This window comes from Ovis canadensis, chromosome 4 (genome assembly GCF_042477335.2).
Source record: "Ovis canadensis isolate MfBH-ARS-UI-01 breed Bighorn chromosome 4, ARS-UI_OviCan_v2, whole genome shotgun sequence".
In the NCBI taxonomy this organism is placed as follows: Eukaryota; Metazoa; Chordata; class Mammalia; order Artiodactyla; family Bovidae; genus Ovis; species Ovis canadensis.
Genome location: NC_091248.1, coordinates 36,733,761 through 36,757,137, shown reverse-complemented (window position 1 = coordinate 36,757,137; position 23,377 = coordinate 36,733,761). Strand labels below are relative to the sequence as shown.

Sequence of the window (23,377 nt, the reverse complement as noted above, 5' to 3'; positions counted from 1 at the left end):
TTATCCTACAAAACTGTGAAAGGTCCCGTACTTTCTCTCGTTTGTGTGGTAGGTTGTCTATGCCCAGTGCTTGAAGTATTTCTTCTAAGAAAGATAAACAGTGTATTTATGACTCATAATTGGAAAAAAAGGTGGTGGGACAGATGAAACCATTTTTTTTCTTAATAGATTATTTTACTAAGGTATAGTTGACTTATAATGTTGCAGGGACACAGTAAGGAGATTCAGTTATACATACACACATACATTATTTTTGGAATTATTTTCCATCATAGGTTATTAAAGATATTGACTATAGTTCCCTGTGTGATACGTAGATGGAACCATTTTTAAACCGTGGTTAAGAGTCATCCTATTTTAGAAATCGTGTGAATTATTTGCACAGATATGGTGCCAAGATAAAGACAGAAAAATATTTAAGTCTTTATTTATGTGGAATACAGTTTTTGTGCACATCAAGGTATGTTAAAAAACAAAACAAAACTGTGATCCTTGAATTCAAAAAAACATACTAGGAAATTTGGAAGAAGAGGGTGAAAGATGTCTGGGATGGTTAAGATACAGTACAGTGAGAAGTTAACATAGCCACGAAGAGTGTACTGTAGGTTCTGGGATCCTAACTAGTTAGGCTCAGTACCTCAATCTGCTACTTTTAGCTGAGTGACCTGGGCAAGTCACTTAATCTCCCAATACTTCCACTCCAATGCTTCCTGGAGCTTACAAAAAGGCTCTCAGTGGCAAAGATGCTATAGGTGTGGAACAAGAATAAAACTAAACAGGGTATTCATAATTAACATCATTATTATAAAATTAAGAAAAGTCCTGTATGACTAACAATGAAAAGAATGCTACATAAATTCTATAGCTTTTTTAAAAGTAAGAGATTATTGTAAATTGGAATAGTTAAGAATGCCTGCATGAAGAAAATGAAACGTGACCTGGAACTAGAAATCAGATCCTTAGAATAAAATGACCCATGAAATGCAGTGAACCTGATTATCCACCCTTCACGGGGTGTAGTGAATACTTGCTCGGTGCTCCTTGTGTGCTGGGTACTTTTCTAAGCACTTTATATGTGTATTCATGTATTATTCTATGTTTACAACAACCTTGTGTACTGTGAGCTATTATCTCCTTTTATTCAGGTGGGAAAATTGAGGCACAGAGGGGTTAAGTGGCTTGTTTATCATCATAGAGTGACCAGGTTACAGATCTGACTCTCAAGTTTACACCCATAACCACTTTCCTACACTGTTCCAGATAGAGCTTTGTGCCTGGACTAAGGTTACTGGGGCAAGAGAATTCGCCATGGTGACTAGAAGTTGATGCCCAAGTCATTAGGCACTTAATCCTCCTTAGTGCCTAATTTTCAATATTTCTGTGCATCTAGCACCCCAGTTGGCTCTTCATGATGTGTATGATTTCCCCAGTCATTATGGGAGGACCCATTAGGTTAGATTAAGGCCAGGTGTTAATTTCTCTGCAGGAAATTTGAACATTCTCCATCCCTTGGGAAGAAAGGCAGTTGTATTTGGAGATTAAGTGTCATTGGATAGCAGGAGAGACGGAGTTTGAAGGTCAAAGTAAGGCAACATTTGTGAGACAACAAAAATCAATCAGGTATATTTGGGGTTTATTCCTAAGGAAAAACAGGCCAACTTGGAAATTTCTAAGCATGCAATTAGATGTCACATTATTGAGGAAGAGAAAGTAGAAAGAAAAAGGCCAAGGGGCATGCACAATATATATATTTTGTACATATGTTTCAGCAGATAGGTACACTGTCATTAACCATATTTTAAAAACATACATACTAAGTAATGCACCTCTATCAGAACTGTTTTAATCCCATCAGTGGAATCTAATGTGGTAAATCTAAGAAATGTGCAGTGGCTAAGAATTTAAATGCAAGCATTGTAACAGGAGAGGGGAATCAAGCTTTATCTGACTTAATATTTATCCTCTGCACACCCTCAGTTTACAAGGCTCCTGTTAACTTCAAAGGGGTGAGGTGGAGAATGCAAACCAGGCCTGTTGTGTTTGTGATCATACAGTTGTTTTGCAGGTGGTGTCCATGTGTTTTTCCAAAGCTCATCTTTTCTATTTGCACACATGGAAAGAGTACTGAGTCCTCTTTGATCTGCATATTTTTGTAGTTTCTTAGAGCTATCCATTACAAAAAAGGGCTAGATAAATTCTTTGTGTGTTTTGGTGCTAATATAAGCTGCCAAATGTGTTAGCTGGTGACAGTATTAGACACACCTTATCGTCACTTTACACCTGCAGTTATAACAGATGCATTGACAGAGCTCTGTGTACTAAAGAATGAGGTTATATTTCAGAATACAACATAAAATGGAAATCTAAAAAAGAAGTTCATTCTGCTTGTGAGTTTCTTACATTGTATTATGTTGGTAAATAGTTCAGGGGCTTGAAAAAACATGCTGTTTGTTGTCAATGTTTGTCATCCTCTTTGATCACTAAGTGGTAGAGAAATGATCATTCTTGTATAATTTGTGATCAGCAGCAAGCATTATAATATTCATTTATATTCACATGGGCTTGCTGTTAACATCTAAGCGTCTCAAAAGGCAAATTTTAAAGAGATGGTTCAGGGTGACATAGCACCAGACATAGTTTTGACAGTTTTCAAAGAAAGCAGTTAAACATTAGAATGTGTTGATTGTTCAGCTATACCACCTCATTTAAGCAAGGAGATACATTTATATGGATCTTACATCTTTAATTGTTAAAATCCACAAGGACTAGTAGATAATATTTAAGTGAAATTTATGGGAAAATTCAATCTAGTGGATAATTTATTAACTGGTTCGTGCATCTATATATTGTAACATAAAGACTTACATTGTGCGAGGATTAGTATGATTTGATATGTATTTTAATGATGTGCTTCCCTGGTGCCTCTAATGGTAAAGAATCTGCCTGCAGTGCAGAAGACCCAGGTTCAATCCTTGAGTTGGAGAGATCGATCCCCTGGAGAAGGGAATGACTACCCACTCCAGTATTATTGTCTGGAGAATTCCATGGACAAAGGAACCTGGTGGGCTACAGTCCATGGGGTTGCAAAGAGTCGGACATGACTGAGCAGCTAACACTTTCATTTTTCTTTGATGTTACCACAGAATGCTTTGCCCAAAATAAATGTAAAAGGATTTTTAATATTGAAATATTATTGCTTCCATGCTATGATTTTCTATTTCCAATAATACCTGTATTATACTGCTGTCCAGTTATGCTCAATGTGTTATGTTTAAGATGATAATCTAATTTCCCCTTATTTGCAGTTAGCAAGTCAAACTAAAAAAATATACATTGGAAAGTTGCCATGACATTATTGGCTCTGGAGCCAAATTTAGTAGCTGGTGAGAAATCTTGGTTCTGTCAGATGGGGTGGTTTCCTGAAGGACCAGAACAATCGTATTTCATGGCGTTTTCCCCTGTAATGTGGCCTCCAGGATGCACTTGTGGGGTCCTGCAGTAGAAAGGCTTTAGAGTAGGAAATAAAGGTACAGACATTCTTCGAGCTAGCAGCTGGGAAGTTATAGCAACAACTCTATGAAGTGTAATAAAAATTGGGGGATAATTTTCAACACATTTAAGAAGCTCTTCTGGAATACTGTGAAGAAGATGAAAATTAAGGAAATGTCTTAGGTGTTCAGCATGTGTAAATAGTTGCATAATGCTTGATTTCATAATTTTAGCTATTCTAACAATTGTATATTCCTGTATGTGTTAGTTGCTCAGTCGTGTCCAACTGTCTGTGACCCCATGGCCTCTGTCCATGGATTTCTCCAGGCAAGAATACTGGAGTGGGTTCCTATTTCCAGGGTATCTTCCCAACCCAGGGATCAAACCCAAGTCTCCTGCATTGCAAGCAGACTCTTTACTGTCTGAGCCACCAAGGAAGCTTCTTATATATCTCTAGATCATATCAACTAAGTCATATTTAATTGTAAATTTATATAAATATGTCTTAAAATAAATTGGGTTGTGGGGCATAAAAATCAGATTTAAGAAATTGATATCCATGGATAAAGTCATTCTCAGTAACTGTTCATTGTGAAGACTGTGAAAGTGTACAAGAGTAACCTCTTAAACTCCTTATGTAATATTGTGTACTGACTTGGTTCATTTGTGATTCATAACTACCAACTGTTACACTGATTAAAAATTAAAGATGTGTTCCTCTAGGAAAAAAAATTATAATCTATCATGTAATACATTTTTGTAAGAAAAACATATTCAAAGGAAGTTATCTATAAAAAATGAGTATGTTAAAAAAATTACCGAAATCACTTATAAAATGCTAATATAATTCTGAAACTCTATTCCAATAACTGTTTTCTTGGGATTATATTCTTTATTTGTGGAAATGAGATATGTGTATATACTGATCCTTTACATTTGCTTCCTGCAACATTTGAAAGTAAAATCAGCTCCTCATATACAGTATTTTATGTGGTATCTCTTGATTATTTATTCCATGACCTAGGGTGAGCCTATCCAAGGCTTTCTTGGTTGGTTTTCTTTACTAGCCTTTGACTGGTTTGTTTATTATATTGATGAAGGCTGGGCCTGTGTCAGTAGAGACTTTTACAGTTATTGTTTTGATATCACTCTTACGCTACACACTTTTAAAAATTGTTTAGTTTTCATCTCTGCTCTGCCGAGTCTTCGTTGCTGAGTGGGCTTTTCCCTAGTGGTGGCAGGTGGGGGCTACTCTTCACTGTGGTGTGCAGGCTTCTCATGGCAGTGGCCTCTCCTGTCGTGGAGCACAGGCTCTAGGGCATGTGGGTTCAGTAGTTGTGGCCCGTGGGTTTTAGTTGCTCCAAGGCATATGGAATTTGCCCACACCAGGGATCTGACCCATGTCCCCTGCATTGACAGGTGGCTTCTTATCTGCTGCACCCCCAGGGAAGTCTCTGTGCTATAGATTATTTTAAGTTGATATTTGTTGTTAAAAAATGGAAAAAAGGGCTTGATTGGCATCTAGAGATGCTGATGATCTTGTCACAGTTTTGAAAACAGACACTGCTACTTAGCTATGCTTCTTATTTTTAAAGAAAAATCTTCATGGATTTACATAAGGAAATTTGATCAACAATATTATCTGCTGTATGAAAAATAATATGTAGTTTTCTAAAGGTTTCTACATAATAATTAAACAGTGTTTTCTTCCTAAAGATTATTTTGAGGTTAAAAAATGTGACTCCCAAATCCTGGTATTTCTTTTATCTCTCATGCATCTCCCTTTCTTGGGGAGCATTCTTAATCTGGTGCAGTTACATAAATAATTTTCACCGTAGGCAAGATAGTTTGAGTGCGAGCTTTTCTGTAAAAATGGTCATTTCTTATGCAAAATGCTCTAGAATACATTGAATTAAATATTACAGAGCAAGTTTAAAGAAAATCTCCAAATTTATTTTGGGGGAGAAGTTATAAAAATTTTGAGCTACATACTGGTTGGTTTAAGTAAAATGTGTCTGTGGGATTTACCCTCATTAGTATTAACAGCTATAACCATTGAGGCCAACTGACAGATGATTTCTTCCTAAGAAGGTGTTTATTGTCAGGAAAATTGCAAAGTTGCCTTTGTAATTACTCTATCTTTGTTATTTTGGCAGCCTGTAAGTTTTATTGGCATTTACTGAAAGGTAATTTTTTTTTGGCTCTAGCCAGCTGCCTTTCTTTTTTTGGGCAAACTTTCCTAGCTCTGGTATTCAGACCATATTTTCAACTTTTTCTGCCGATGGGGTCGTTTTGAACAAGGAGCCAAATGGCAAATAATGTCTGAATTGTTCTCAATCATGTTTTCAGGAGAGTGACATCAGAATACTGCAGGTGTACTTCAGTCATTTGAGTCTTGCCTCCTGCTTATCTGGTGTATCATTTTGGTACTGAAGTGGTCAATTTAAGACCATGCAAATTATAGACTCTGACTGTTTTCACATACAGCCTGGAGGAAAAGTATGTTGAAATTATGAATCAAAAGTGAGGATTCGCTAACTTGAAACAAAATCGAATCTTTCAAGCAATACAGGGTCATCAAATCAAAATGGAAAGATTCTTTTCAGGAGGTTAGTATTAGAAGTAAGGCCCAAACATTTGAAGAAACAGAGCTATGATATAATTTTTTAGACTTGTGGGTGTGAAATATAGGTTTGGAATTTCAGTTGTCTTCTTGGGGATATTCACTTTATAGATTGTGTACCACTTTTCATAACTCTGGGCTTATTTAAAGACTTTTCTAGTTCATACGATTACATGTGAGATGAATTCTAAATTTAGAATTATACTGCCCTAGTTTTGAAGACTATGATAATAAATTCATTTAAGCAAATCTTTGCATCACTAATTATTTATTTCATTGCTTAAAAAAATACTGGAGAAAAGTGGTTATATCAACACTTAATTTCATAAAAGCTTATTTATTTGACTACATGTTCTTAGTGAGTAAAACTTACAAATTATGGAAAACTGCTGGTCTTTTTAGTAATTATTATTCTAAATTGATGACAGGCATATTAGTAATTGGCAGTCTTCTTTGGCAATGAAATACCATCTTACTTTTTTTTTTATGTTACTATGGTCTGTAGAGTAATTAATGTAAGTCGCTCAGTTGTGTCTGACTCTGTGCGACCCCATGGACTGTAGCCCACCAGGCTCCTCCATCCATGGGATTCTCCAGGCAAGAGTGCTGGGGTGGGGTGCCATTGCCTTCATTCTTTTCTATTGTCTATTGTCTGCTTCCTTTGTTTAATCAGTAGATTTCAAAGAATATATTAAGCCCATTTTGAACCACTTGTTAGAGATCTAGTCTGCAGGGGCTGGCACTCTGGGGGTTGTTCTGGAGAGATGGAGGAGGCAGCAGTGCAGGATGGAAAGAGCCCACCCTTTTCTGTCCCTCCTATGAGAAGGACCTGTCTTCATGATCGCACCGTAGTGAGGACAGAGCACCCTAGGCGTCTGGATATTCTGGCCATCTGTCATGACCACCCTCAGGACTTCTTCATGCTAGACTGAGAAACACCAGGTAGTGTGGGCATCTTCCAACTCAGCTAGGAATAATAATAGATCCTGCTCAGCCTTTTCCAAAAAAGTGTGGTCCATTATTTGAAAGAAATCACAGAATTACAAGGTAGGGAAGTAATATTTATTTTTGTGATTTTATAGGGCTTAATGAGTAACCATATCAAAGCATAGTGGAACAATTTCTGCACAAGAGGTATCCTCCATATTTATAAAGGTTTTAATTTGGTAATTGATGAAGGAGGGTGGTTTTTGAGGGGTGCAGGTTTGGGTGGCTATCTTGATTCAGAATGCCATTTCAACTTATTAGATCTGTTTCTCAAATAGCTGCAGCTTGTTCAGGTTTGATTCCTGCCAGCTGGATATGAAGTACTCTCTGTTTGGGCTCACTATATGGAATCTGTTTCCAAAAAAATGGTGTCGTGCTGCTTTCCATCTACTGGACCAGTAGGGGTAGGAAGGTCTGATTTGAAGCCAATGCAGAAAGCAAAACTGATTAGATTGTTCTAACAGGAGGCCTTCTTTTCCCTGTTCTTACCCTTTTCCAGATGGAAGAACCAGTTTCCTTCCAGGGCACTTTCTCCTGGCAATTAGACTATGAAGATGAGGTTCATTTAGCACTACTACTGCTCAAGTACTATTATCTTAGGATTAGGCTTTAAAATTTAGAGGAATGAATCAACGCTGTTTGTCTGAGCCTTGTTTGTCTTTAATTTTCAATTAATGGTGCTTGTAATGCTTTTAAATTAGGAATATAACTTTTTATCTTTTGATCCTGCTTTTTGTTTTATCAATATATTAATAATAGCATTACTTTCCATCATCAGCTGGAAAGTAGGTGGTCCATGAAATGCCTTTTAAAGCATCAGGCTTTTTAAAATGTTAACCATATGTTCACCTTTCTAATGTGCATTATGTACCCTCCTTTGAATATAGTAGATTACACTCAATTTTGCTTTTTATAGTGATTAAGGCCCATTATGAATTCCAGTGACCACCGTTTGCTAAAATGCAGTAATGCCCTCAGTTATTATTGAGGTACTTAGAGCTGTGTGGCCTCAGAATTTTATGCCCTCTGAATTCTTATATCAAATCTTTAGATTTTTCTTAGATATTAGTGAACAGTTACTTATATCCAGAGTTACATTTTAGAACTACAAGGTTGCTTAGTTTGATACTTTCATTTGGAGATTAGGAACTGAAGCTCAGAGAGGTTGCAAAGTCTGCCTGGAGTCACACAGCTAGCTAGCAGTGGGGTGGGAACTAGGTCCAGATTACTTGCTTCCTCATCCAGTGCTCATTCTACCAGGCCATGCTGTTTGCTTTTTCCTTCTCTCAAGGTACCTTCCTCACAGATTCTCCTCCATGTACACATTTTTGCACTTAGTGAGTGGTTGACTTAATGTGAAATTGAAAACAAGATGAAATAGAAAAAGTAGTGCAGTAACACTCTGATGGCTGAAGTCCTGCTCCTGTCATTAGTCACTTTACTTCCTTGAGTTTCAGTTTATCCTCTGTGAAAGGAAGTGGTTGGAGTCATAATGGTAATAACTAACATTTCCTGAGTGCCTACCATTGCCGGGTACTATTCGAAATTCTCCTGTGCATTACCTCATTGAATTCTCACACAAACTCCATGTAGCAGGTCTACGATTAGCCTCATATTACATAGGGAAAAACCAAATCTTGTAGTAGCTCCCTGGTTGACCAGAAGTCCTTCAACTAGTAAGTAGCAAAGCCAAGGTTCCACTCCATGCTCATGGCCACCGCTGCTATGTTTCCGGATGATCTACATGCTCTCTTAGCTGTCGTGCCTAAATATTCTGGGTTTGAATAATAACTATACCAATAGCAGATATTACTGAGTACTTAATGGCACCTCACTCCAGTACTCTTGCTTGGAAAATCCCATGGACGGAGGAGCCTGGTAGGCTGCAGTCCATGGGGTCGCTAAGAGTCAGACATGACTAAGCGCTTTCACTTTCACTTTTCACTTTTGCATTGGAGAAGGAAATGGCAACCCACTCCAGTGTTCTTGCCTGGAGAGTCCCAGGGACGGGGGAGCCTGCTGGGCTGCCGTCTATGGGGTCGCACAGAGTCGGACACGACTGAAGTGACTTCGCAGCAGTAGCAGTACACACACTGCACATACTGTGTCCTATTTATTTAATCCTATCAGCAACTCCACGAGTCAGTTGCTGTTATCATGCCCATTTTTTATAGGAGAGTAAAGTGAAGCTCAGAGAAGCTTGCTCAGTTTTACTACTGGTAAGTCAAAGTGGTGGCAAACTTTGAAACCTGACAGATTGAAGTACCTGCTGCCTTTGCTGCCATGCCTTATTGCCTGAGAAGGGTACTTGAGTACCTAAGCCTGAACGTGGTATGAGTTTTATATTATTTTTGCTGATTAGAGGTAATGCGTACGTGTCTGAGCACGTGCACATCCACATGTAGAAACACACTCACTAATGATTTCTTAGTTATGTGTTTGGTGAGGTGTAGAAAACACTCATGCCCAGTGTAGAAATGAGGGAAGTGAATTTAGTGCAGGAGATAATGGAGTGTGGAGTGGGAGCTATAGTGAGGACTATGGCAAAGAGGAAAACACAGGTTCTGGCTGAAGAGGAAGCTGATAATGAGCTCAGTCAACTTTTGAGGCTGGAAAGTAGAATCAGTGTTGCTGGATATTGTATAGTCTTTTTTTTCTAGAGAAGCCAGAGTTTTGGATTTTTAAACCAGAAAGAGATTTTGAAGCTGAGTTTTAAATGATCTCAACTAACTGAAATTATCGGAAGCTCCTATGTGAATCAAATAGAAACCCTCTGGTTTAGACCATTAGTACTGCTAGGTAGATGAGTGATCTTCAGGTGAGAGAAAGTTGACTGCATCACAGTATCACCACTAATTTTAGAAGAGAGGATGGGTCCCATATCAAGAATCTTTGTCCATCCTCTTCTGTCTGTTAAAATGGCATGATGGTACACTGTGATGTAGAGAGAGTTGAATTATGAACTGCACTTCTAAGAAATAACTGTCTTGTGAGGCTGTGGAACCTTGTCAGAAGGCTTTACTTGGCAGACCCCCAGGATTCCTGGCTTCTGAGGATTCAGTCTATAAACACCACACCTGATTCTGGATGGGGCCTTGAGGTGTGTGGAATGGCTTCAGGGACTTTTATACACTCTGTCCTCTCTTTTGTTCAGATACGTACACCCCCTGGCAGGACCATTTAGGAATCCCTGCAGTGGAGTGTGTAGTCCCTATAACTGCTTGGAGTTTGTATTTAGGGAAAAAAAAAATCTGATTATTGTCCCCTTCTAAGAAATGTGTGGCTTCTCTGAGATTCAGTTCTGGTTTCCAAACTGCCCAGGAAGTTCCTTGCAGCTACTGAGTATTTACTTTCAGTAGCAATATAGGGATAGGTTAATGACTGTTTTCCTCCAGTGTGCTCCTCTTAGCACAGCGAGGCTTCTAGGTGATTTGCTCACTTCTTGTCTGTTACATTTTGGTAATTTTCATAATATTTCCAATGGTTTTTTAATTACTATATTTGTTATGGTGATCTGTGATCAGTGATCTTTGATGTTACTGTTGTAATTGCTTTGGCATTCTGTTTTTTAGCAAAAAAAAAAAAAGTATTTTGTAATAAAAACGTAGGTCCTCTTTTTTTATCTTTTTACCCATTTTTGTTATTTAGTCACTAAGTTGTGTCCAGCTCTTTGTGACTCCATTGTCGGCAGCAAGCCAGGTTTCCCTGTCCTTTACTGGTTCCCAGAGTTTGCTCAGATTCATATCCATTGAGTCGATGATACTGTCTAACCATCTCATCTTCTGCCACCCTCTTCTCCTTTTGCCTTCAATCTTTCCCAGCATCAGGGTCTTTTCCAATGAATCAGCTGTTTGGAAAAAAGTCATACCCATTGGGCATTCACTTATGATTCCTTTAGCACAGAGGTTTCTGGTAGAAATATCAGCTCAGTCCCTAAAACTTGATCACATATAATGTTTTAAATTCAATAATTCTGGGATCCATAACAAGGGGTGAAAATCTCCCTTAGTTCACCTTTGTGATTGTTACTGCCCAGAGTTCTGTGTGCTGCCAATAACATCAAAGGACCAACTAGATATGGTGTCTAACCCCACTGATAATATTCCTTTTTAAAAACAGAAAAAATACACATCAACTCGCTGTGCTATGGTCTAAATTTTTGTCTCGGAAGTATTATAGGTGAATCTATTTCCAGATGCTGCAAATAACGGAAAATAATGGAAAACGGGAATCAGGGTCTCTGTTCTTAAAATGTGTTTCAGTTTGCATTTTGATAGCGGTTTAGAAATGTTATCGCTTGTTTTGTCACAGACATAATTCACATCTTTCTTCGGGTACTGTAAACAAGAGAAATGGTTTAATGGCCCCATAAAGGCACTCTGCTGATAGCTGAGATTAGGCCCTTTAGTAATGGATGTCAGTGTGTGTATGTGTGAGTGGTATGTGTCCGCAGTGGGGGTAGGGCGAGCTTGAAAGAGGTAAATGTACTGGAAAAGAATCTATGAGAGGCTTAGATGCAGCCGAAGTGCCTGCCGATTTTCTGTAAGTCTTGGAAGATGGATTTATTAAGCATGTAACACTATTGTCTTTATTTGTACACAAATGTTCGCCTTTGCTTCTGGAATTTAACCCTGTACTAATTGAGGTCATTGCCACCCATTTATCACTTGGAATTGGAGTGATATTAACTTAAAGTGAATGCTTTTCATCTGGTGAGTGTATTCCCAACTATATATATTTATATAAAAGGCTACATGCATTTTTCATGCCATACTTGTACCTGGCCTTAAATAACCTAATTTATGTATACCATTTACTTTTTCCCCTTTTTACAGAGACTTTTTTAAAATTCACTGCCATAACCAAGTGAAATTTTTTTACAAGTGCTTTAGTGTCCACAGAATGATTTGTTTTGACTTTCTCAGTTATATTTTGTAAACAAGTATAGAAAACTCTCTGCATTATACATAACCATGGTCTAAGTAAATGCTTTGAAATTCCTCAAAGCACATGAATTTCTAGTGTTTTAGAGCCTCAATAATATGTCATTTTTTTCACCATCATGTTTGTGTATATCCCTGTAAATTGGCCACACAGGGCTGTTTATCTGATTTGGAGAGTCAGAGTAAACACAGGGTTAATAAAGCAAACTCAAATGTCCCTTGTTAACTAACTTAGCATACCCTAACACTAGGAGGTGTCACTATGCCATCCATCCACTTTTATATTTTCTTTTTTCTTTTTCTTTGCAGACCATAATCTAGAATAGGGATCAGCAACTTTTTTTTTTTTCCTGTAAAGGATCAGATGGTAAATATTTTAGATTTGGTGGGTCAAAGGGTTTCTGTCACATTGTTACTCAATGTAGTCCTAGCCTCTACATAAATGAATGGGTGGAAAAGTGTTCCAATAAAACTTTATATTCCAGAACAGGTGGGAAACTGGATTGACCCATGGGCTGTGTGATTTGCCAACTCCTGTTCTAGAATACTGTTTCTTTCTTTTTGTTCAGTCGCCAAGTTGTATCCAACTCTGCCACTTAAGCGCACTGGGCTCCCTGTCCTTCACTATCTCCTGGAGTTTGCCCAAGTTCAAGTCCATTGAATTGGTGATGCCATCCAACCATCTCATCCTATATCACCCTCTTTTCCTTCTGCCTTCACTCTTTCCCAGCATCAGGGTCTTTTCCAATGAGTTGGCTCTTCGCATCAGGTGCCCAAAGTATTAGAGCTTCAGCCTCAGTATCAGTCCTTCCAGTGAATACTCAGGGTTGATTTACTTTAAGATGGATTGGTTTGATCTCCTGCTGTCTGAGGGACTCTCAAGAAATTTGTTCAGTAGATCATTCTAAAAGAGATTTTTTTGAGCAGCCCAGAAATCTCACCATCAAAATCAAGAGATTCTCATCAAGGCTCTAAACTCCCAGCTAATATTGATTCAAAAACTACAGATGTGATTCAAAGATGTAGTTTTATTTAGATAAGTATTTTAAAATGTGATGTGTTTCTCTTCCCAGGGTAATTGTGTTGTACTCACAGAAATTACTGCTGTATTTCACTTGCATCTATGATAAGAGTTGGGAGGAAAGCAAAGTGAAAGGTCACAGCTGAGACAACTTATCATTGTATTTGTGCTCACTGTCCACATAGAGAAGGGGACCCATCATTTGTGACATTTTGGTTATCAGAGTCACAGGGAAGCTTCAGTTGTTGGATAGCAATATTTTTCCTTCAGTGGAATATGAGTGGTGTGAATTTTTAAATGCCTTTGGTCCCAGCAATAAATTGAAAGTAGGCAGAATGCCTAAAAGCAAGCATGAATGCTCTGAGAATTGTTTTCATTGAGATGCAAGTGCCAAGAATATATTATTAAGGTTATGTATATAGAAATATGCATTGCATACACATGCATTAATCAAACTGGAAGACTGGCTAATATACTTATTAGAACTTTTCTTAAAATAAAAAGCAACATTGTGAAGCTCTAATTGGACTTCTATGAGCTCTTGATGGTAGGACTTACTGTTCAACTTCTTCTGTAGCACCGCATGTCCTGTCCCTTAGCAAATGGTATAATGTCTAGGCCAGTAAATGGATGAATTAATGAAGAAATATATGAATAAAGAAACAACTGATATAATGTTACAATGGTTCTCATGCATGGTGGAAATCTTAAGTGTGCCTACACAAAGTAAATTTGAATTGTATGGTCAAGGGTTCAAGAGTTGCTGCCCAAAGCCCGAGGCTTTAATTCCTACCTGTAATAAATTAGTCCTAGGCTTTTAGTTAGGCATGAAGCTTAGCTTCTTTATGCCTCTTTAAATTTTTTTTTTTTTCAAAATTGGAATGCTAATGTCCTTCTTGTCTTGAATGATGAGAATCCAGAGTTGTTGAAGATTCTTTGAAAACTTTATAATACTGTGTAAATTTGAGTTTTTTTAGGTGTTGTAAGAGTGTTTTCTCAGAGAAGGCAATGGCACCTCACTCCAGTACTCTTGCCTGGAAAATCCCATGGACGGAGGAGCCTGGTAGGCTGCAGTCTATGAGGTTGCTAAGGGTCAGACACAACTGAGCGACTTCACTTTCACTTTTCACTTTCATGCATTGGAGAAGGAAATGGCAACCCACTCCAGTGTTCTTGCCTGGAGAATCCCAGGGACAGGGGAGCCTTCTGGGCTGCCATCTATGGGGTCGCACAGAGTCAGGCACAACTGAAGTGACTTAGCAGCAGCAGCAGCAGCAGCAGCAGCAGCAGCAGCAGCAGCAGCAGCAGGAGTGTTTTCTATCACTGTTCCAAACTCAATGAGAGTTCAATATATTAAGATTAACACCAAAGTTAAGCATATTATCTTTCTTAAATTTACTTAATGTTCACTATAGAAATATAAATAAAAACTGAATTCATAGATTTCATTGTTTATTGTCTGAACTAACATGAACCAGTCAATCATAACATGGTCTGTTTTCAGTGTAGTAGTACCAAAAAAAAAAAAAAATACTTCAGGGTCATGATTGTTTAGGAAATTATTCTTCTATGAGCACATAGTTAAATTCATTTTCTACATCAATATTGTAGATGTTCACATATGACTTATCATATGTCTACCCTGAACCAAGGGACTCCATGATGGCTTATTGGTAAAGAATCCACCTGCCAATTCAGGAGACTCAGGTTCAGTCCCGGAGTCAGGAAAATCCCCTGGAGAAGGAAATAGCAACCCACTTGAGTATTCTTGTCTGGGAAATCCTATGGACAGAGAAGCCTGGTGGGCTTTACAGTCCCTGGGGTCACAAAAGGGTCGGACACAACTTTGTGACTAAACAACACCCTGAACCAAAGACTTGGTTGTATGCCAGCATTGTTGCATTTGGAGAGCCAAGGGCCCCACATTCTGTGCTCCAGGAGAATGATGACAGGAGTGTGCCTCTAGTCTAAAATGTGGGCAGGAAAAAAAATGGAAGCCAAGATGATGCCTCAGAGTACATTGTTCCAAAATGAAAACAATTGCTAATCTAGCAAATACTTTACGATGAATACCATAACCCCAAGTAAACTTTGTGAATTAAGAAGTGGTTAAGTTTATTTTGGAAGTGCATTTTTTAATGTCTTGGTATTTTGGAGCTCTTAAATTTAACCATTAGAGGAACTCAGTCATTGTAAGTCAGCCTTAAGATGTGGTTTTAAAGGTCAAGCCTCCATCAAAGCAAAAATGCAAGATGCATCTCTTGAGAGTTCTCTTGGCTTCTCCTCCTAAAAATCTGATTGTCCGGAGGAGTTGCAGGTCATAAAAGTTTGCATGGAAATGTGGTTGAGGAAGTCGGCAGATGAATGATATGAATTGTCTGAAGTCAGGGATACATTGGGAGCCATCACTGGTTTGTAAATGAAGTGAGGGAGTTAACTCTGTTGATGTGATACACTTGAAGAAGGAAAGATTCACTGTAATTAAAACTACAAACAATGATGATGCCTGTAGCCCTCTGTTGCCAACACAGGCAGGACAGTACAGTAAGCGAGATGAAATGTACCTAGCAGCCTCGGCAGCAGGCTGGAGCCATGTTCAGCGAAAGTAATTTAATTAGTGTTGATCATGACTGCAGATGATGGTGATTTGATAAGGAATAATTTAGTACTTAACAGCCTTTTACATGCACCAACTCCATGTGGGAAGGTAAAGCAAATTGCACAAAATGAATGTGCTGCTTCCACTTGTGCCCATGCCAATGAGCTGGAAAACTGCCTGTTCGCAGACTCTCCGACTCTCAGCCTTGCGGTGAAATACCCAAACCCGGTCTCCCCTCTGGAAGTAATCTCTGTACTACCCTTACCGAAGAATAAAGAAGTCATTTTTAAGATCTGAGATCTCCAGGAAGCAGAAGACTGAAAATGAGGAAAATAAAGTTGCTTTGGTTCTTGTGCAAAAGATTGAAGATCTCAGGTTGGCTTCTTTTTTCCTCCTCAATGCAGCAATTAAAAAAAAAAAAAAAAAAACCCTAGCATTTGGCTTATGATTAGAATAAAAAGTCATGGTTCCAAGAGCCCACAGCGATTTAAGAGGCCCACACACGGAGAGAGTACAGGAGCCCTAAACCTCTTGGAGAACCTGTGAGAATCCCTGAGTGTTGGCATCTAACAAAAAGGAAGACATTGTTTGACTTCATTTTTTTAAAAATCTTTTCAAGTCTTGGACCTGTTTCAGGGCAGCGTACACTGGATCCAAGTGTTGCCAAGATCATTGTGGATCTGAAATTTGTCTGGTTATGAGAATCACCTAGGAAATTTTCAAAGATAATGCTGATCTGTATACCAGCTGTAGTGAAGCAGAGTTCCTGGGAACGGTGTATGAGTTTGCTAGAGTCACCGTTTTCGTTGTTGTTTAATCACTGAGTCATGTCTGATTCTTTTGTGACCCCATGGACTGTAGCCCACCAGGCTCCTCTGTCCATTGGATTTCCTAGGCAAGAATGCTGGAGTGGGTTGCCATTTCCTATTCCTGGGGATCTTCCCCACCCAGGGGTCCAACCTGCATCTCCTGCTGGGCAGGGAGATTCGTTTCCACTGAGCTCCCAGTGAAGCCCAGGGCTGCCATTACAAAGTATCATAAACTAGGTGGCTTAAAAAGTGGAAATTTATTGTCTCACAACTCTGGAAACCAGGAGTCTGAGATGAAAGTGTTTGCAGGGTTCTGATGGCTATGAGAGAGAGAGTGTTCTTTGCCTCTTTCCTAGATTATGGCAGTTTGCAGGCAATTTTGGCAATTCTTGGCTTGAAGAAGCATCAGTCTAAACTCTGCATTCATTTCGCATGGTATTTTCACTGTGTTTCTCTGTCCTAATGCCCTGTTTGTACGAGGACACCAGTAATGCTAGATTAGATTCCACTCTAAGGACCTATCTTTACTAGTTTTCCAAATAAGGTCATGTCTGAGATAGGACTTCAAGTTAAAATTTGGAGGGGACACAGTTGAACTAATGACATATGGAATATTAGAATCCCTGTTTGTTTGTTTTTTCCAAAATTTCCCTGAGTACTTTGATGATTGGCCACCTTTGGGGATCCTCTGTTTAGGGATCAGCTTCCCTCTGAGTACACGTTGGGTGTCCTTACGTTCTTTCTTCTATGATCACTCCAAGAAGTTCTTGGGGCCAGCCTGAAAGCTCCAGATGATGTATCTACAAGGATGAGTTATGCTTTTTTGCTTCTAGGTTGATAGTAATGGACATTTTGATAGAAGGCTACTGTCCTGCTAGGAATCTTTCCTGATGGTACCCCAGAATTATCATCCCTCCTCTGATTCATCTGGAATTATTTATCCTGTGAAGTTGAAGCACATTATCAGATGTCTCTACTGGAACAGGAGGCCAGGCATTTTCAAACATCTCAATTTGTAGAGCGTTGCTTGATGTTTCTCATATTTTTAAACCTTTTTCTGGAGCAAAACATTTATCTCAATGTAAAAATCGTAAGTGTATAACTTGGTGAATTTTGCATATGTATATACTCGTAATCACTGCACACAGCAAATATAAAATATTTACAGCTCTGTAGAGCATCCACCTGCTAGTGCAGGAGATGCAGATTTAATTCCCAGGTGGGAGAGAACCCTGGAAAAGGGAATGGCAACCCACTCTAGTATTCTTTCCTGGAAAACTCCACGGACACAGGGGCCAGGCAGGATATATTCCATGGGGTTGAGAAGCAATCGGACATGACTTAGTGACTAAACATCAACATTAGATTACTAGATCCCTCTCCATCGTTAATACTCCCATCCACCAGCGGAAGATTCTTTCACTATCAGGGTGGTCTGTTCTTCAAATTCCTTTACTACCTACTCTTTTGTGCTTGTCTTCTTTTACTCAGCTTACCATCTGAGAGATGTTCTATGTGTCACCAGTGTGTTCCTTGTTATTCTTGCAGAGTATTTCACTGTATGAATAAGCCACACATTATTTATCCATTTTTCTGCTAATGAACTTTGGAATTTTTCCAGTTTTGATAGTATGAGTAAAGCTGCTAAGAATATGTCCTTCTGGTGAACATATTCAGTCCTTTCTCTTTGATATCCACCTAAGAGAGTCATTACTAGATCATAGGGGAGGTTTATATAAAGACTTGGTTGATACTGCCAAAAAGTTTTCCAGAGTGTTTGTATGTGTGTACATGTGAGTTTATACTCTCAGTAGCATATATTTAAAAGTTATTGCTTTAGGTCTTCTTCATGTCAATGTCAATGCGAATCTTTAGCCATCCTAGTCGGTATGATGTGACTTTATTTGCAATTCCTTGATGAGTAAAGATGAATACCTTTTCATATATGTTCATTTTGTTGCTCATTTATTTTGCTATTTGGATATCTTCTTTTACAAACTGCCTGTTTCAATCTTTTGCCCAATTTTAATTGAGTTGTTTCTTTTCTCTCTTTGTAACAATTTTTATTAGGTTGAGTATGATATCTTTGATCTTTCTATAGCAAGTAATTTCTTGGTGTGTGTAGCTTAGTGTCTTGAGGAAGAGAAGTTCTTAATTTCAATGATGCCTAACTCATAGATTATTTTCTTTTATGGTTAATGCCTTTGCATCCTGTTCACTAATCCTTTCCTACCTCGTGATCCCAAAGACTTTTAAAACATAGTAATGTTGAATATAGTAGTCTCTGGTAATGTCTGATATTTTGATAAATATGATCAACTTTGCATTGTACTGCTAATTTATTAGCTTTTGAGATCGTATCCATTTTATTCATACAAATTAGTTCTGATCTCTCAGGTATGATTTGAATTCCTTTGTTGGTACTGTTTTTTCTTAGGAAAATATAAAACCCAATACTTAATCTAAAGTGCTGAACTTAAGGTATACACATTTTGTTGTACATGTTCAAGTAAGTCATAAAGAGTTGAAAACTATTTGTTAAGAAGGAAGCAAATGCGTGATTAATATACTACAAGATTTCATTATGTAGTATGTATCATTCTAAGAAGTAGCATGCACACACACATACACATGCAGAGGGAAAAAAATTTCTTAAAGGATGCTACTTTAAATCCTTTGTGTTTTTGTTTGATAATTTAAAAACATTTTATCTTCTAAATTTAGAATTTAGATAAAAGTAAAGAGAATAATGTAATGAACTCCCACTGACCCATCAGTCTGCTTTTAACATTTATCTACATTTTTCTATTTGATTCTTCCCCTACACATCTTTTTCTAGATTATTTTAATGAAATTCCAAGACTTATTTTTTTATCTGTAAATGTTTTATGAAGCTTTAGCTTTAAACCTTTTTTTTTTTTTTTGGAACAACTGCCATTTCATTATCACAGTCAACAAAATTAACAATAATTTCTTACCTAGTCCACATTAAAATGTCTTACTCATTGGAAAGTTGTCTCTTTTAGTTGTTCAAATCAGAATCCAAGCAAGTCCTCATGTTATGAAGTGATTCCTGAGGTTGTTAAGGCTCTTTCATCCTAGCATTTTATAAATTATAACTTTCTAACTTGGTAAAGTTAATGAACAGATGTACCATTTGCATATGAAAACATACATAATTTTCCCTTTGTTTCTGTTCCTCTGACTCTCTACTCTGAGTAGGTATATTAGACACACATTAAATTAGAAAAAATACTTTGAAATAGATCACTCAGTGAAATAATTGTATTATTATTTATTAAGTTTTCCTTAGACAACTAATTTAGGTGACAAATTTGTTTTCCACAGTGCTTCAGATGTTTCTTTAATATCACTGAACATTTCAGTCAAAATTATGTGCTTATATTAACAAATTTATTTTCTTGGAGCTTGATAGTTCTTGATATCAATTTCTTATACTAAAATTATATGACGTTCAAGCTAGTACAAGTTTATAATGCTGTGATGTTATGATCAAGATTGAATGGCATCATAAACCACAGAGTTTCTCTTCTCTTTGTTTATAGTATAAGTACTTAATATTTTGTATTTTAATCTCAGGTTTTACAGAGTTGGGATAACTATCCACAGTGTGTCCTTCTTGGGCTTATCCTTGATTATTCATGCCTGTGTATATTGTATGAAACTAAAATTCATCCTCATGTCTGTTTTTCCTCTTATCTTTTAATTTATTTTGCCATTTTTACTAAAACTTCAGTTATTCTGGGGATCTCTAGTGTATTTTTTCAGCTTCATTTAAAATAACAAAAATATATATTTTTGTTTTTATTTTTATTTTATTTTTTGGTTTGAGAGATATGATTCCAACTTAAATATACATGTTTCTGGATATTTTATGATATTATCTTTATATTATATTGAACAGTAATGACATGACAATGTCATATGAAAAAGAAAAAGCTATCATTTCATATAGAATAATTGCTTTATGGTCATAATATACAAAAAATAACTTTAATGAATTTCTCACAATGTATCTTCACACTTCTCTTAAGTAGTTAGACAAGTACTTTTATCTGTAGTTTAATATATAAGCACTGGCCACAGAGATGTGGAGTTTTTATCCTTTTGTCCAAAGTATCATCAGTTACCCTAAGAACGGCAGCTGGGGTTTCTTCGTCATAGTTCAGTTTTTATTCCATTAAACCATTACTATTAATACACTTGAAATATTTTCCTTTCAGTTAATTCTTAAAATTATGCTCCTATTTTCAGTTAATTCTTGAATAATCAGTTGTGTGTATGTGTGTTTTTTTCCTGCTTGGTAAACTTGCTGAAATATTTTCAAGCTTATTTTCTGAAAACTGAACTTCTCATTTTGTTAGTGTCACCTAAGCCAGTTACAAGTAGTTCATTTCACTTTAAGTAATGAGAAAGTTTAAGCATGCATTTTGTTTTACAATAAAAGCAAACAATGATATATGGAGAGTATATAAGATTCTCCAGAATCTTTTCTTGCATGAAATTTGTCCAGTGTGATTTTTCTTATGTATGAGAGTTAATATGAAATGTTAGTGACATTTTAACCAAGAGGGATAGAACAGGTTTGTGTACTTAATTCCTAACAGGATTTCATTTTTGTGGGTATTTTTGTTTTGTTTTCTAGTGGCTTTTCATGGCCTCCCACTGAAAATCAAGAAAGAACCCCACAGTCCATGTTCAGAACTCGGCTCTGCCTGCAGTCAGGAACAGCCCTTTAAATTCAGCTATGGAGAAAAGTGCCTGTACAATGTCAGGTAAAGTAATTGAGTGTATAGCGAGCACCTGATGGTTCTTACTGAAACACAAATTTGCCATAATATAAAATCTCAAGTCGTATTTTATAAGAGTTACATCTTCAGCATGTAACGAACTAATTAGGTCACGTGTTGAGCAGAACTCAAAAGGACCATTTACTGTCTGATCATATACTTCTAGAATCATTTTAAAGCAGTAATTTTTATCCAGATCATGAGCTGCTTTTCCACAACTGTTAGGGGATGCATCCTGAGATTGTAAAGAGGGTCTTAGGTGGCATGAGCTTGTACCGAAAGTTCAGTTCTCATTAGAAAGAATGCATTATGCACTTTAGAGTTTGTAGGGGGAAAACAGTGAAGCATTTGGCAGGTCTGAACAGTACATTAGTTATCTGACAGGCTTTGCAGATGATCTCGAGGATGCATTCACGGACAGTTGTAGTAAAGTTAGAATTTTATAAGGCTTAGCAGAGGCTATTATCTGTTTAAAACCCAGTTGTTCCTTCTGATGATAATAAAGGGTGGAGCAGTAGAAGTACATTGTTCCTCTGTTGGAAAATTTGATAACATGTATGTTCATTAAAAACCCTTCACAGTAAATTGCATTCTGCTACTTTTCATATTGGCCTCTAATTGCATAAGGAAAAAGTTGGCTCTGTATATTGTATGTTATTACTCTCAATTACAGTAGAGACTTAGTCCTTTAAAGGAGTTAGTTTAGAAACATATAAAAATGATTACAAGTATTTTCGGTCTTATAAATTATGTTGATTCAAGTTCATAATGCATTATGATTCAGAGGAGTCTTCTGTTTCCTCAGATGATTTTTTTTTACCTATCCTCTGTTGTTCCCTTCTGCAGAATAATTTTATTTTTTTTCCATTCTTTAAATTGAAGGATAGCTGAAGGTTAGAGGTGTACAATATAGTGATTCACAATATTTAAAGTTATTCTCCACTTATAGGTATTATAAAATACTGGCTACCCTGCCAGTGTTGTACAGTATGTTCTTATAGATTATTTTACTCCTAGTAATTTGTACCTCTTAATCTCCTACCCTATATTGCTCTTCCTGCTTCCCTCTACCCACTGGAAAGCATTCACTTGTTCTTTGCATCTGTGAGTCTTCTTCCTTTTTGTTACATTCACTAGTTTGTTTTTTAAGATATTTAAGATTAAAAAAACTTTGATTTGTACAGTTTCATGGTACCTGACCAGTGCTTGGATATTTCATTACTATTTGTTCTTGCAAACTTGTCTTCTACATCCTCTTTTCTAGATGGTTCACCAGAGTCTGAAATGATGACGGTGGTTCAGTTGAACTGCAAGGCTTTTATAAGATATATCTCTTATAGAAGCCTACTATTAAAAGCATACTGAGTTCAGATAAAACAGTATTGATCAATCTGAGTTTTATTTTATCACACTTTTAATTTTTGCATTTTCCCCTTATGAATACTATGTATCCACAGAATAATTATTTAACATATTGGAGAATTTTTAATTAATAAACCAAATAGGTATAGAATTGTCATTGCATTTTAGCATTGATCAGAAGTGTGATTATAGAAGAACTACTGCTTTATAGACATATTTTTAAAAAACGACATCTGACTTTCATAAATTAATGGTAGAATTACCTGTATATTTTGAGATTCTTCTTGAAGGCCAGTAATTCCTGCAGTGATTTATTGGATTAATTCTGTTTTTTTCCATTTCTATATGAACAGTGTAACTCAGTATAGCATTTTATGAGAAAAAAGTAATATCCTAGGACAGAAGATGATTCCTTATTTTTCACATGGGAATGAGACAGGTGAACCATTTTATAACAGAAGTACATTCTCGTTCAGAAATATTGGTAAAGGAAACAGGTGGAACCAAATAGTGTGAGTTTGTGGACTTTGCTGTAAAGGAAGAAAGACTTATGGAGCCCATACTCCTCTACTTCTATAGTTTCATGCGTGGATGTAATTCTTTTGTATGGATGGAGCAACAGGATAAATTACATAAGTCAATTTTTTTTAAGTTTCTTTTTTAAAGAAAAAATATACTGGCGAATGCTTTTTATCTTAAAAGGAAACCGAGTATTTTAACCTAGATATTTTTT

General features: G+C 37.0%; 1 protein-coding gene across 2 annotated transcripts in view; it reads left to right on the top strand.

Moving 5' to 3' along the window:
* Positions 1-23,377, top strand: part of ETV1 (ETS variant transcription factor 1) — a 97,471-nt gene that overhangs the window by 30,854 nt on the left and 43,240 nt on the right. For both annotated transcript variants that reach the window (XM_069586638.1, XM_069586640.1), the window contains one exon: positions 21,138-21,267. In XM_069586638.1, the coding sequence (XP_069442739.1) occupies positions 21,138-21,267 (130 nt within the window). The remainder of the gene's footprint in view (positions 1-21,137; positions 21,268-23,377) is intronic.